Source organism: Epinephelus moara, chromosome 1, assembly GCF_006386435.1.
Source record: "Epinephelus moara isolate mb chromosome 1, YSFRI_EMoa_1.0, whole genome shotgun sequence".
Classification (NCBI taxonomy): domain Eukaryota; kingdom Metazoa; phylum Chordata; class Actinopteri; order Perciformes; family Serranidae; genus Epinephelus; species Epinephelus moara.
Window position 1 is genome coordinate 30,022,818 of NC_065506.1, and position 14,853 is coordinate 30,037,670.

Below are 14,853 nucleotides of genomic sequence, written 5' to 3' on the forward strand. Positions count from 1 at the left end.
TGTAACTCGTGATGGATTTACAATTACATTTACATCATGGGGCTGTTGCAGATATTGTATCACCTGAGTCATACAGAAGCAAAGACACAAAGCACCACGTCCTCCCTCTAGATGGCACCATGTCCTAAGTGACAAAAGGCCTCGCCTCCATGCTTATCTGGAGGAGGGTGCTGCCCACACTGCTGCTATGAGCAAACCTTACCTCTCCTGGACATTCACCTCTGAGTTGGACTGAAAATCTGTTTCCAGTTCCAATAAACTACCTCATTCCCACAGAGACAACGGGGCAAAACAAACAGGAACATGAGTGGGGAGGGATTCACAGACGAGAGACACAGCACTTTAGTAATTACATGTTTTATTTCAGTAAAATAAATTAATTAAAAATGGACACAAGTTTGAATATATTGAAAGAAACTAACTGTAATGAGATCATGCAAGACTGTAATGTCTTTTTAGTCCCCACATAACATCTGCAGTGGATTGAACCAGTATAAATGACTTGTAGAAAATAATAGCTGTGCTACTGAAACAAGTGCCACTCTAAACGGTGGCGTTTTCACAGGGCATCTCTCGCTGCACAGAGTACATGTACTAAGTTCCTCATGAAACAAAGGAAGTTGCCACTTTAGAGGGGTTTTACAACAATTTCAAATACACTGTTACGCTGTGTTGACCTCATTCGTTCTCTAAAGCACATAATTCGTAATGGTTTGTCAATCTTGCTACTGTGTGCTACTGTTGTTTTGTATTCAAACTCCAATCAATGACAGAATCTCAGTTTTAAAATACAGACATTGTTATGTTGAAATTTACTTTTTTTGAGATACAGGGGTGTAAATATGTGCTTTAAATGTTTTTTTCTTGTAATACTTTTTTGATAAATTCCTGCACGTGTGCAGTGGTGGCAAAATCAGCACTGGAAAAGTCAGATTTCCCAACTATAATACACAAAAAACTTGTAAGAGTTGTGTGCAATTGTGCTTCAGTCCTAACAACACATTATACTTGCACCATGTACTTATACATTACAGTTTACTGCTTACAGTAATACTTATATTACTGCACATCAGTTTGGGTGTGAACTTAAAACTTTATAAAAACCAAAACACCAAACAGCATTGCATTCTGTGGACGTCAGAAAATACACTGACTCGGTTGTTAGTGTAATGACCATAGATATAAATGCTTTTATATTTATGGTATGTCCTTGTTTCTGGCATAAATATTTTCACAATAAGAGCCTAGACCGACTGACCCTAAACACACAACATGGTATAAACCCAAACTCTTTGTAAAAGACACAACAGGGTGCTTATTACATGCTCTGATCATCTTTTGCTCCCATGTGTGACCTCGCGAAAACATATAATGTAGAACGCCACCTGCTCAGACTTCAGGTTCACAGACTGTTATGAGACCCAGCAAAGTGCAAAGATTCAACAAGACACTGAAGATACAGTTTTCAATCATGCCTCAGTTAATTTCCTCTGACTTCTGTAACGTGGTAGCCTCGTGAGGAGGTTAATGGTGATGGTGAAGAGACTGAACATCATACACAGTGTTGTCAACACACATTATAACACCTTTTTTTTCTAAGAAAGTTAATTGACATAGCTGATAGACTATCTCATGACTCATCTCCAGCTATTTATAAAAACTTTGTCACACATGGCTGTAATATTCTTGTTTCATGAACTTGTGTAGTGAGTCTGACAAATAGAAAATAAATGAGTTGTAATGACTGGGGGGACAAAATCATGTTTGCGTAACAGAAAAAACTGACTGCTTTGAGTTATTATCATCCACAAGTGTCACCAAGAGAATCATTTCTCATTTTACCAGCGAGAAAACTAAAGTCCAACCTGCTACACTTCCTTATTAAATCATGGTCCCATCCTATTTGTAAGTTAGCACACAAAAACTGGCGCATTTTACTGATTTGTGCACCAAACCACACGTCTGATTCTAAATTAAAAAAAATGTTTCTCCAAGAATTTATCACTTCACTTTTACTCATTATTCCGTTGTTTTCAAAATGTTGTCCAACATTTGAAGGTATACTATGCAGGATTGTCGGTTACGGCGAAAGTCAAAGTAAAGCCAACCCCAGGTTCACTCATGTTTGGCTTTTCGCCGCACTATATTTAAATTGTCGGTGAAGATTCTCAGTCGTCCGGCAGCTGGACTTGCTTGAGTTTCTTGAAGACGCTTTACCTCTCATCCAAGAGGCTTCCTCAGGTCTACCGGACTGGTGCAGAGTCGCAGGCTTTCAACTCTGTGTGGGTGTGAACCCTCACAGTGTCGCTGAGGTCACATGAGAGTTGTTCACCCACCATGCAATCATGTGTGTCATTAGGGTTGGATGGGTCCAGGTGTGAATGGGTGTTAAGTCGTCTGGGAAGGGATCCCAAGACTGAATTTGTAGGTGGGTGATAAGTGGTGTCTTTGGCTACCTCCTCTATTTAACGATGGCTGTTCCAATTTGATGTAGTCTTCACCAGTCCGTTCGAACTGAAGAAGCCTCTTGGATGAGGGGTGAAACATCTTCAAGAAACTCAAGCAAGTCCAGTTGCCTATGATGATCCAATTGCTGGCACCTGATCGCTACCTTTTTATAAGGCCATGACCTCACCTCGCTGTGGGGGAACACACCAGTAAACGTCCTGAACATAGAGAATAAGAAGAATATAAGAGAATACAGGCAGAGGGCGGAGTCTCTGCAGAAAAATACACCGCCACACACTTGTAGTGGGTCATAATTGATAATTAAGAGGGATTACTTCTGTATGAGTCTATACATTGTTTTTAAGGAAAATCCCGCATAATATACCTTTAAAAGTCAAGGAATTTTATTATGAATACCTACGTGTACTTAATTTTGTCCTTTAATTAGTAAACAGTGTGTATTTTGGATACAGCTTTTCACATATATCACTGCAGTCCTTTCTAAATTACTATTTGTGCTTTTTTCAACACCAGATTCAGAGGTAATTTTAATCCAATGATTGGATCACAAAAGTACGCATACTACATCATATACAGCGTACTATTTTCTGAGTTAATACACAATAAATATGCTCAATAAATTATACAAGATGTGCTCAACACATCAGTCAAACTGGGAATCCTGAATGCCTCCGTCAACCCTGAACTTTAAAGTCAAACATGATTTATGGATTTATAGTTTAAGAAAAGAACAGCTCATCCATTACCAGTGTGCACTGCAATACCATGATGTCCATCACTTAAATGATCTTTCCTGTTCTGCTTGTTTCATTGTTTAATCGCTAACCGAGCCAGATTTTAGTGGAGACGTGATGACACTGTGGTCCTCTACCGATGTGTGATGTTACTATGTTACTGTGCTTGGTGCAGATGAGGATTTGGAACGCAGCTTGTGCTTTTGTTTTTAGCAGGATCACTGAAGTTGCATTTTTTTTTCTTTCTCCTTCCTCTTAAATCGCTTAACTTGCTTGTATTACACAAAAAGGCTGACCAATATTGAGGGTAAACAATGGAGCAATCTAATACTTCCTCCACGGTTTTGTTTTCTTGTTGTCAGCAAACAACCGTGTCGCGTCTGTCAGTTTGGTACCACAAAATACCTTTATGTAGCCAAATCCAATAATGGATTCATGCTCCTGTAGCACCACCCTGTAACTCTTTATGCTCTCCTCACTGTCAGCCATCATTGCCTCGAAACAAACAGAAAACAAACAGTCTTATTCAAAATCTACTTTACACAAACAATGATCTGGATCTACATAGAGATGCATTTGTACATATAGAATCTTTAAAGAAGCATCAAACCATTTTCTTCTCAATGCAGATTTGCTTTAGTGTATTTTATCGTAGCGACCACGCTGCTAGATCAATTTTGTGCTCTGCAGAGGCTGCAGACGTTCCCCCCGGGGCTCATGTTTGATATCAGTTAGTGTGCTACACTAAAGATAAGCAATGGGCAGTCAACACCAGATTTTTTTTTTTTTTCATTACGAACAATAACACAGCACACATCACTCGACTGAAAGAGGAATGCTGACAAGATGCTCTGGCCTGATGTTTGTGTGTGTTTTTTTTTCTCCCATGATTCATCCAGAGTAATTGAGCATGTGTGGAAAAGCATGTGCTGGTGTGTGTGTGCTGCGTGGGAGTGTGTGTGGCTTTATGTATTTAAGAGAGCACCATTTTAAGACAAATTCTCTTCAGAGAAAACAGTCACCTTTTAGATCGCCATAAAGTCAGCATGTCAAACATCTGAACCAAAAAAAAAAGTCTTATTTGTGCTATGAGAGCCATGCTCCAGTCGAACGTTACTGTAGGTGATAGTCTTGGTGTTCCTGGAGGTCCCTCTGGGAAATTTCAAGATCAGGTGTGTGAAGTTTGTCGTTACTTCGCTCCTTTCGGCCGCAACTCAGGCACACTGAACACTCAGGGGAGATGGCGATGTCGAGGGTGGTGTGAGATGGTGATCAGACAAAAACTGTTTCAGAGTTAAACATCAAGGTTGGTAGGGTGTGGTTTGTGCGTCCGGTGGGTCAGTCGCTTCACGACGCCTCTGTCACACGGTTCCATTCTCCTGCCTCGGCTTGTGGGTCGTTGTGCGAGAGGGCGTGCTCAGGGAGGGGGCCAAGGTGCAGAGGAAGCCAGCCAGCAATGTGAGACCGAGGCCACCCCAGGCACAAAACATGGACCAGCCATAGCCATGGCTAATGTCCTCGGGCAGGCCGTACATGTAGCGGGGGTAGCGGGATAACTCAAAGTTAATTCCTGCCACGCATGTGCACAAGGAGATGATGCAGCATGTTCCTGTGTGATCAGAAGAGACAAACCGTGATTTAATGATTACATTCCTACATGTATCTTACAGCAGGACAGGACTCATGTTACTGCAGCACATTGATCTACATGTTAACACAAAGAAGCTCTCAGTTGTCACCAAATAAATACAGAATTGAATACAATTCGATTTTGTCTGCATGTTTGTGTGTGGATGTCAGCATATGCGCTCTCACAGTACCTCCCATGAGAAAGAGTAGCCCAGCTACATATTGCATGAGGTCATGCTGCTGGCAGCATCCCAGCACTCCAATGATCCAGCCAAAGAGAATGATGGACACGGCCATGCCCACAAAGCCAGCCGTCATTCTTCTTAGATCTGTGGGCAGAGGTGAAACGTCACCACTGAAACTCAACATTCATGAAAACTATTGGCCAATTTTGCATTATGGTTAAACTGGAATCTGCTGTCCTCAGACTACAGAGCATTTAGTGTCACTTTATGAATCTACCACACTGTTTGTGACCTGCCATGTGATTTAGAAAAGATTATAACATTACTTTAATTGTGTTGTTAATCATAAAAAGTGTGATCCTCACTATGCACTAGTATTTTTTTATAGTTATATAAATGTTAATTTTTAAAGACTTGCTTTTGAGCCGTGTCTTTCAATTTATTTTTCTTTTTTCTTTTTATTGCTTTTATTATTTTTATTTTTATTTGTTCATATGGACATTTTGCCTCTTACATTTTGCAAAAAAAAAAACCAAACAAACAATGAAACTTAATTTTATGGGTCTGTAATTTTCTATATACTATTTCCTTAGAGGTTTTCTGTAAAGAAGTGAAATAGAAATGTCGTTGAAACAAAACCTCAAATTAAATATTTATTCTTTGTTTTAATTAAAAACTTAATTCTTCATGTATACTGAAGTGAACACTTAAGTTTTGTGTGTGATTTATTCTTCAGGGATTTATACTTAGGGATTTATCCTGGCTTCACATGAGCAGGCGAAATCTCTGCTCATCGCTAGGCTAATTTATACAATGTAAAATGCCTTAGGCTTGTGCTAATAATGTTAGCATGTTATATTTGTTTGGAAAACGTGTTTAGTATAAGACAGTTGTTTTGTCAGTGAACCTTGTGAGTTGTAATGGAGCTGAATTTTGTACTGTTACCTTTGTTAAATGTTGCTGTTGTCCCTGTGTCCCTATGGCCCAAGGTATAAATCCAGCTAAGGGATACATTTCTTGATTTTGTCTAAATTATGATAATGAACTTAAATCAATTAATCAGAAGTTTACTAAATGAACACTGTCTCTTTTCTCCCTAAGGTACCAGTTTTAACTTTCCACTGATAAGGTACAATGGAGGACACATTTGTAATGCATGATAATAATATATGCAATACTAAGTATAGAGATATCTAGAGTTATATTGTGAATACCCATAAATACTATTAAGAATATGAGTAATAGCTTTAATAATGTTTTGGTACAGCATGTTTCAAACTGCACATATCAAAGCAGATTCACAACACTGACTTCAAAACTGAAAAATAAAAAAGGTTTCAGAGCTGAAAATCATACTGATGCAATCCAAGGTCAAACAACTGCTTCACTCTTTGAACAATGATTTGAAAGAAGACATTGATCTGTCAGACCTAATGTCCTCAGATAAACCACTCTAAAGCTAATGGCTTCCTAATAGTGATGACCCGATATTGATAACCTCTGGTCATGAGTCTAGACGAGGGAGGGAAGGGCTTATGAGGTCTGTGATATATTTTGGCGCTAGGGGGAGTGTAATCTCTCAAACAGTTAAGAAATTAACAGGTAACCAGTGTGAATAGGCTAGCATTATGGTAATAAGCACTCTTTCTCTTATTAGCTTAGGTTAACAGTTGCTGCTGCAACTGTGGATGAAAAATGTATTCAAGTACACAGTATGAACATTTTTAAGGGCCTAATTGCTACACTATGTGCAATATTCACAGTCGTACTATGTGTAGTTTTTTACCTATTACACTTATTTATTGTCTGTTATTTATTGGTGCGAGGATTGGATGGTTGAATGTATGGAGGATGTGGTTATAACTGTCAGCACCTTACAGGAGCAGCACTCCAAAGTTTGTTGTTGTTGTTTTTTTTTTTAACAATACAATGACAATAAAAGGCATACTGATACTGATTCTTACTGAGGACTCAAGGAAATTAAAGCACAGGGACATAATGCTATGAATTTGATTCACTGGTGTGGCTGTAAAAAACAATAAGGCTGTATTTTATAAATGTTTTTCGAAGTGGTAAAAACAACACAGAAAACCTGTTTTTTGATTTAATCTTTAAATCTCCAAAACATCTCAAGGATCAAGGAGAAACATGTACAATGAAAATAGGTTAGGGCCCAAAAATCGTGCCTTGAGGAACACCAAATTTCAAATAGTCAACTGAATGAATGCAAAGCTGGTCTAGAGGATGAAATTTTAAAATGGTTATTGAATAAATAAATAATGATGTTGATCATTATCAGATAGTCAGTTGTGAATTTTCTTAACCTTTTCTGTTGTTTTTTCTCTTTTCATTGCTAAATAATTTAATTTCTGTATTAATTTAAAATTTCCAAAACATCTCAGAATGCCTGGTGTAGAGCTATGTTTGTGAATAATATGATCAAGGAGAAACATGTACTATGAAAACAGGTTAGGGCCCAAAATCGTGCCTTGAGGAATGCCAAAGTTCATATAGTCAACTGAATGAATGCAAAGCTGGTCTAGAGGATGAAATTTCAAAATGCCTACTGAATAAATAAATAATAAGAATGAGTATTTACCATTATAAAATAGCCAACTGTGAATTTTCTTAAACTTTTCTGTCGCTTTTTTTCTGTTTCCATTGCTAAATAATTTAATTGATGTGTTAATTTAAAATTTCCAAAACATCTCAGAATGCCTGCAGTAGAGCTATGTTTGTGAATAATATGATTAGGAGAAACATGTACAATGAAAACAGATTAGGGCCCAAAAATAGTGCCTTGAGGAACGCCAAAGTTCATATAGTCAACTGAATTAATGCAAAGCTCGTCTAGAAGATGAAATTTCATATAAATCATAAATCATAAAAATTAGAATTTACCATTATCAGATAATCATTTGTGGATTTTCTGTTGTTTTCTCTCATTTCATTGCTAAATAATTAAATTTATGTGTTAATCTAAAATAGTAAAAGCCGAAAGCAGAACAATAAATGTTTATAAATACAAAAGATGCAAAACACAGTGACTGAATCAGCGAGTCTAACCCACTCCATAAAGACAGACAAATACTTTTAGACTTACGGAGTGCATGCCACTCATCCTGTCGTATGGTCTTTGTGATGTTGATGGGTAAATTTCGTGGTAGGATGGACGAAGAGTAGTGATACTTGACTGAGGTACATCTTTGAATTATTCCTGGAAGAAAAAAAACAATAAATTGATGGAGACAATTAGAACTTGAGCACAAAAATCTTTAATAAAACAGAGGCAGCAGAGAAGAAAATTAAGTAAAAATCTCATTCTGAACCTTTGCCCCACATGTGGAATAATGAAATGAGCTGCATATTTATTTTTATGCCCTCACTGAGTTTTAATTTACTGGGATGGTCTTATTAACCTCGTGTTCCTAACCACGCCTACACTGTTATTAAGGGGGATTAGGAAACAATATGAATTTTTCTACCGAAGGCGACATAGGGAATCTTAATTGTTGTTATTAAAAGTGAATTTTTTCATATTGACTCGAGTGCATTTTAAATTAGTCCAACATATTCTTAATATTAGGATTAGCCTATTCCACATGTTAAGACATGCAACGACTTCATCACTTAGGTAATTTTAACATTTTAGGGAATAACAGGGTTATTTCTGCTTTACATATGTAACAGGCTCCAACCATGGCAGACATCTCTCTTTTTGTAATGGGAGCGCATTGGTCTGGTTATACAATTCTAAATTTTTCCAAAGCTTCTGTCAAACTTGATTAATCTCAGACCTTTAGTCTTTACATCTGATAGTCAGGTTTATAAACTTCTAGGGTTTGATCTGAATCTTCTTTGTTGATGCACCAAAGGCTGCTATTATATTATCAGGGCGGCATTTCAGTCCAAATATTTCATGTTTTTCCACACGGACTGATGTATAGAAAAGCCAACATGTGGTACCAATTTGCAGCCTGCTGCCTTGTTCGGGCATCTGTGGTACTTTGTTGTACATCTAAAGCTCAGACCACTGTATGCATAACATCCTTTGCTGTTAACATGACATCAGTGCATCATGCTGTTCCTGTTGGGTTGTGACAAAGAGTGCCTATAAAAATCTTACTGGTGCATGGAGTTTGGTGACTTAGTGTGATTCCAAGTATTTCTCTGCTCACCTTTAATCTGAGCAGATGTCTAATTGGCCAAAACAAGTGAAAACACCCGTGTGGGTGTGAGAGGCCTAATAAAATGCCACTCAGAGATCCACATTCTGACACTGCGGTATGGATCTGGAGCATGTGTTGGAAACTCTGCGTGTTAATTTAACACTTTATCAGTGAGTCCACACCAGCAGAAATTGTAAGTTTCCTGACATCAGTGTTGTCATAACACTCATCAAGACTGTATTCATAATTGGAGAAACAACCTTTACACCTGTGCACCAGAAAATAATGTTTTGTAAAATGCGTAACTTGAACACTGTGTATTTTATTGTTAAAGTAAGGTAGCCCCACAAAATCTGATCTCTCTTACATGTTGGTCATCATGCTTACAAATGGATGAACATGCACTATTATGTTGTTAAATTGGGTACATGTGTCACTGTGACAGGTAAATGTATCTTCTATGCAGTGAGCATGCAAATGACAGATGGAGGCATGTTTGTAAGTCATTAGCCATCATAAATAATCTGGTAAAATAGCAGCCTATTAATAAGTGATATTAAAATTGCTCAGATATCAACACCAATACTGGGCCTAAACATGACAATGGAGAAGGAATAAATATGATCATAATTATCCGACAGCGCCAAGTAAACTGATTAATATCATGTACATACAGTATTGAGTAGCACTGCGACAAATATTAACTTTGTAAAGCTTGTAATATACATTTTAGCCCACACTTAAAGCAATGTATCGATATTTTATTGATATCGTAATATGACTAGAGATAAGATATTGGATATTGTAATATCTTACGTGTTGTCTTTTGCTGGTATTAAAGTCTAAGGAGGAAGAAAGCGTTCCTTTATTAGTCCCTCGAGGGGAAATTCAATTTTTTCACTCTGTTGTTATTATTTTTTCAGATTACACACACACACAAGCCTGAAATAATAATCTCCACACACACAAATGGAGAGATGTCAGAGCGTGGGGCTTGTTCATAGACCGGCACCCTGAACAGCTGCCTTGCTCAAGTGCACCTTGGCAGGGCCCAAGAGCATGAACTGGCACCTCTCCAGCTACCAGTCCACATTCCATGTTTGGTCTGTACGGAGACTTGATCTGGTGACCCCTCTGGCTCCCGAGCCAAGTCCCCACAGACTGAACCACGGCCGCCCCCAGTTAAGTGATTACAGTAACTTGACGTAAAATTCTGAATGTACAAGACTGCTCTAACTGTTCTTTCGTCGTATTGTTGAAATATCAATATTGAGGTATTTATTTAAAAGATATTGTGACAGATACATAGGTATAGGTATACAGTTATATGAATTTCTGTTTTCTACGTATTTTTGTAATATTTATATCGTGCTGTAAGACAAATATTATTGTAATTAATTTACTATATTAGAATGGGTCTAGGAGAATTAATTATTGTACAGCTTTATAGTGACAGGGAGCTACATGATTGCCTATTATTAATATATGAAAAAGGGGTGGGAATAAATAAGTTTGTACTTCCTTCTGCTCTTTTTTGGACGTGTAAATCAAATCATTACATGTTGTTTTTGGTCTTTATGTCCGTCTACCATTGCATGACTATTTTGTTTGTTTGCTAATTACATGTGCAAAATATACTGCTACTCCATAGCGCCTGTAAAAGACAGGCAAGTATATTTTTTAGACTGCATGCAATCCTGTTAAAAAAACAGCACAAAGTAAAACCTAAAAATTTAAATCAATGCATTTCTAAAACAATGTCAAGATTGACAAGCGTTATAAAGGTTGTGTGTTGCAGAGGTGTTGCATTGGAATAATGTGTTCATACCACAAGGTAAAGGACTGAGAGGTACAGTCAAGTAAACAAAAACATCACCATGCTGTCATTACGTTGCTATATGAATAGATTTTATACACAACAGCTGCACACTGTTGTCAGCATATTGGGATTTTTAAAAATCCCAGAGCTCTTGTGTTGTTCATTTTATAAAATGTGTCTTCAATGTTGCAGATTTAAATGGTTAAACTCCATCAAAAAATGGCATTACTCATCATTCTAAGGTGGATAAAGTGGTGTGTGCTCAGACATTGATGGATTTTCAAACAACATGATGTAGCTGACAATTTCCAGAGTCAATGCTTGGAAGAGAAAACTGTCACTGGGCTGTTTTTCAGCATCCTGATGTCTATTTGACAGCTGTAATCACAACAAACTACTCGTGACACCCCTATTTTCTGCACAGAGTGGTTCCCCTCTTTGTGTATCTGCTCAGCTTTTAGGATCTTCCTCTGGATCAGTTGTAGCATAAATAAGTGAGGCCTGAAATATGGCTTCTCATTGTTCTTCAGTGAGAATGGCTGTCTGTTGTGTTTTCTCTCCTGTGGCCCCCAAAATTCATTTTTATCAGTGATTCAGCTTCTGTTTCAGTGTGAAATCCACATTTTTGTATGACATAAACCTTTGCAAGATGTTGTCTGGTCTCTTATGGATGCAAAGAGAACACAGAGGAGCAGCCATTATCTCAGAGAGGGACTCAGGGAAAGGGGGGTTCACTCAGCACCATGGACAGCGAAATGCACAATAAAGAAAAGAGACATAAGCTTGAAACAAAAGACATCCTCACATAGATTTATAAGCTATCAAATTCAATGGCAGACACACTGATGTGAGAGGAGAGACCGGGCCTCTGTGCCATCCTGTTTGTGTCAGGCTAGGTGTGAGCTCATCGCTGAGCATCACGGCCTGGTGCACACAAGAAAAGCCAGACAGCTCGTGTTTACCTTGGTGAATAAGGTCCTCGGTCTCCAGGTCGAATCCCTCCCGGTGACACTTCCTCCAGAGCCCGGAGATGGTGGAGTTAAACTGCCGGCTGCAATGAGACTCCATGGCAGACGCGGCGGCCAGAAAGTGCCGCTTCCCCCTGATGAGAGCTCCAGCATCTGGGCCGTTACCTTTCCTCTCCAGGCTCTTTGGAGGCATCTGGAGGGGGAGGTTGTGGTTTGAAATGTAGATGTACCCTGGGTCGTTTCGCTTGTTGGCATAGTTTTTACACCTCTCTCGATGTCTCCGCGCGTCGGTCTCGTACCAATAATCGGTGCAAATCGCCATGGCGAGCAGCCCGAGCGCACAGAAAGCCAAGAAGAGCCCTGTGCCTGTTAATATTTTCATAGCGGCCATCTTCCCCGCTCGATGGAGAGCCCAAACAGTCGCAAGAAGGTTCCTCCGTGGCCGTGGTGGTACCGCGTGAAATGAATCACGACGGCACTCACAGCCTCACGCAGTCCTGCACTAGGAGCATGATGGTGCAAGGCCAGCGTCGTCTGGACTGGATGCTGCGGTCTATTGTTGTGGTGCCCGGTGGATGCAATGTTGTTCCCACCATCTGTTATGGTACAGGAGGAGGAGAGGAGAGGGGATGGATGGCGACCAACGCTGTGAGGAGGAGGCAGGGGCAGGGATGTAGTTGCGCTCTCTCTCCTCCAGGTTTGTTGCGGGATGAGGAGGCAGGAGAGTGCTGCTCTGTTGTGGGGGAGTGGTCATTTGTGATGCTTGAATGGTCACCTTTTGGATCTGATAAACATGTAAAACACAGGTGCAGTGGGGGGAGGATTTGATCATGTGGAGTTGACCTTTAAAATCGATCACCAGTTATTTTCCTACCTTAAAATGTGAGTTTCTGAACAGCAGCAAAATTAGGAGTTTTAATGGAGATTTTATTGTGGTGTGTTTACTTTATTGTGGATTTTATGTCAATTATCATGATTAGAATTTGAGGAGCTGCAGCTTGGACTATTTCATACTTGTAAAATGCCAATTATTGACCTTACATGTTTGAATATTAAAGGTCCAGTGTGTAGGATATATTGGCAGAAATAGATTACGTACATATAACATATTAAGTGTGTTTTCTTTATCATACAATCACCTGAAAATAAAGGGAGCCGTAATCATAACAGACAAACTAAACACTGGCTCTAAAAAGGGCCATTCACCTTTTTGCTTTTGCCATTTTAGTTAGCAGGCCCTCAGCAATGAACAGTGTTGGAAAAACACTGATTTCTTTTGTTTTGGAGAGGAAGCAACCCCTGCAGATAATTTGGTTCCTGGATAATTTGAGTTATATATGAGTTTTAATGGAGATTTTATTGTAATGCGTTTGCTTTATTGAAGAATTCATGTCAATTTTCATGATTAAAATGTGAGGAGCTGCAGCTCAGACTATTATATGCTTGTAAAATGTCAATTATTGATGTTACATGTTTGAATATTAAAGGTCCAGCATGTAGGGTTTAGGGGGTTATATTGGCAGACAAACTAGATTCGCCTTCTTGTGTTGGCCACTAGTTAGCAACCCCTCAGCGATAAATGTGAAACTGCTTTATTCAATGTTTTTACTGGTTTAAATCACTGCCATGTTTCTACAGTAGCCATGAAGGACAAACCAAACACAGAGTGTTTCTCAGAGTCAAGGAAGGATCCTTAAATGGCTGAATTTCAAGGATGCTACATCATCAAATCCCACCTAAGGACTGTTCTAACGTCAAGGATCCTTCAAATTCTACTGAGTCCTTCCTTCAGAGAATTTTCAAGGATGTATAGGCTGTGTATCCCCAGCAGGTATAAAGTACTTTCAATTCTTAGTGCATGGTTTGCTGGAAGTGAAGGCGGGGCCTCTTCAATGACCCCTGTCAGCAGAGCTCTGCACGATTTAGATAAATGTGTCATTTATTTGGATTAATATCTGCAGGAGCTTTTATCATACAAGTATAAAGAAAATACTGTTAGAGACTTCAGAATTTCCACTTTCAAATGTGTTCCCAGCCAAATAATGAGATTTTTTTTTTTTAAATACCGTGATTAAGATAAAACATAAAAGTTCTGAAATTAATCGACGGGGCACTATGTGCCACAAAAGTTTCATTTAGCCTACCTGTTTGTTTTCTTTAAGTATAATCCAGAAATAAATTCTCTCTAAAGGTCTTGTGACTCTGAAAATACTACTTACATTTGTTCAAATTGTACAACAACATTAGAGATTTCCTGAAACCCCCTCAGTCACCAGAGGGTTAATGAACCACACCTGGGGACACTCATTAGCCTGTTCTAATGTGTGTTCATCAAATGCTACGAAGGACTCTTGCCTTGCCTCTGTAGGATCCTTCTTTGGAAGGACTCGTCCTACCAAGGAAGGATCCTTGACTTTGAGAAACACCAACTGGCTCTAAATAGGGCCATTTGCCTGTTTGCATTGGCCACTGTTAACAGGGCCATCGCGATAAACAGTGTTGGAAAAACACTGATTTTTCTAACATGAAACTGCTTCATTCAGAGTTTTTATTGGTTTAGATCACCGGGGGTCTCATTTATAAACATTGTGTAGGCACAAAATGAGGCCTGAAAGAGACATACACCACTTCCAATGCAAAAGTTGTGATCTATAAATACACTGCTTGATGGGAGAAACTTTGACCCAAGCTTGCAAACATTTTAGAGTCAGGAAATTGCCGACACAGATGGTGAGTTGGAAGTGTGACTGTAGAAATTGTAGAATACTTTTTGGGGCATGCTATGTTTGGCTTTTGTCCGTACGTACATTTTTAGTATGGCTCCTACGCACTGTTTTATAAATGAGACCCCAGGTCTGTTTGTTTTGGAGAGGAAGAGAC

General features: G+C 38.9%; 1 protein-coding gene across 1 annotated transcript; it reads right to left on the reverse strand.

The window, feature by feature from the left end:
• Positions 1–353: 353 nt before the first annotated feature.
• On the reverse strand, positions 354–12,662 carry tmem276b (transmembrane protein 276b). Its single transcript, XM_050066338.1, has 4 exons — positions 11,968–12,662; positions 8,121–8,234; positions 5,024–5,161; positions 354–4,812 (listed from the first exon to the last, which is right to left on the reverse strand). The coding sequence occupies exons 1-4, from the start codon at positions 12,362–12,364 to the stop codon at positions 4,565–4,567; spliced, it is 897 nt and encodes a 298-aa protein (XP_049922295.1). The 5' UTR covers positions 12,365–12,662; the 3' UTR covers positions 354–4,564.
• Between the last annotated feature and the right edge of the window lie 2,191 nt (positions 12,663–14,853).

Bases quoted from the DNA above. Each gene is read 5' to 3' on its own strand.
- tmem276b (XM_050066338.1), bottom strand. From the start codon at position 12,364: ATGGCCGCTATGAAAATATTAACAGGCACAGGGCTCTTCTTGGCTTTC. The intron at 8,235-11,967 runs GTAAACACGAGC...TTTTTCTTCCAG, and splicing joins CGAGGACCTTATTCACCAAG to GAATAATTCAAAGATGTACC. The intron at 5,162-8,120 runs GTAAGTCTAAAA...CTCTGCCCACAG, and splicing joins GGATGAGTGGCATGCACTCC to ATCTAAGAAGAATGACGGCT.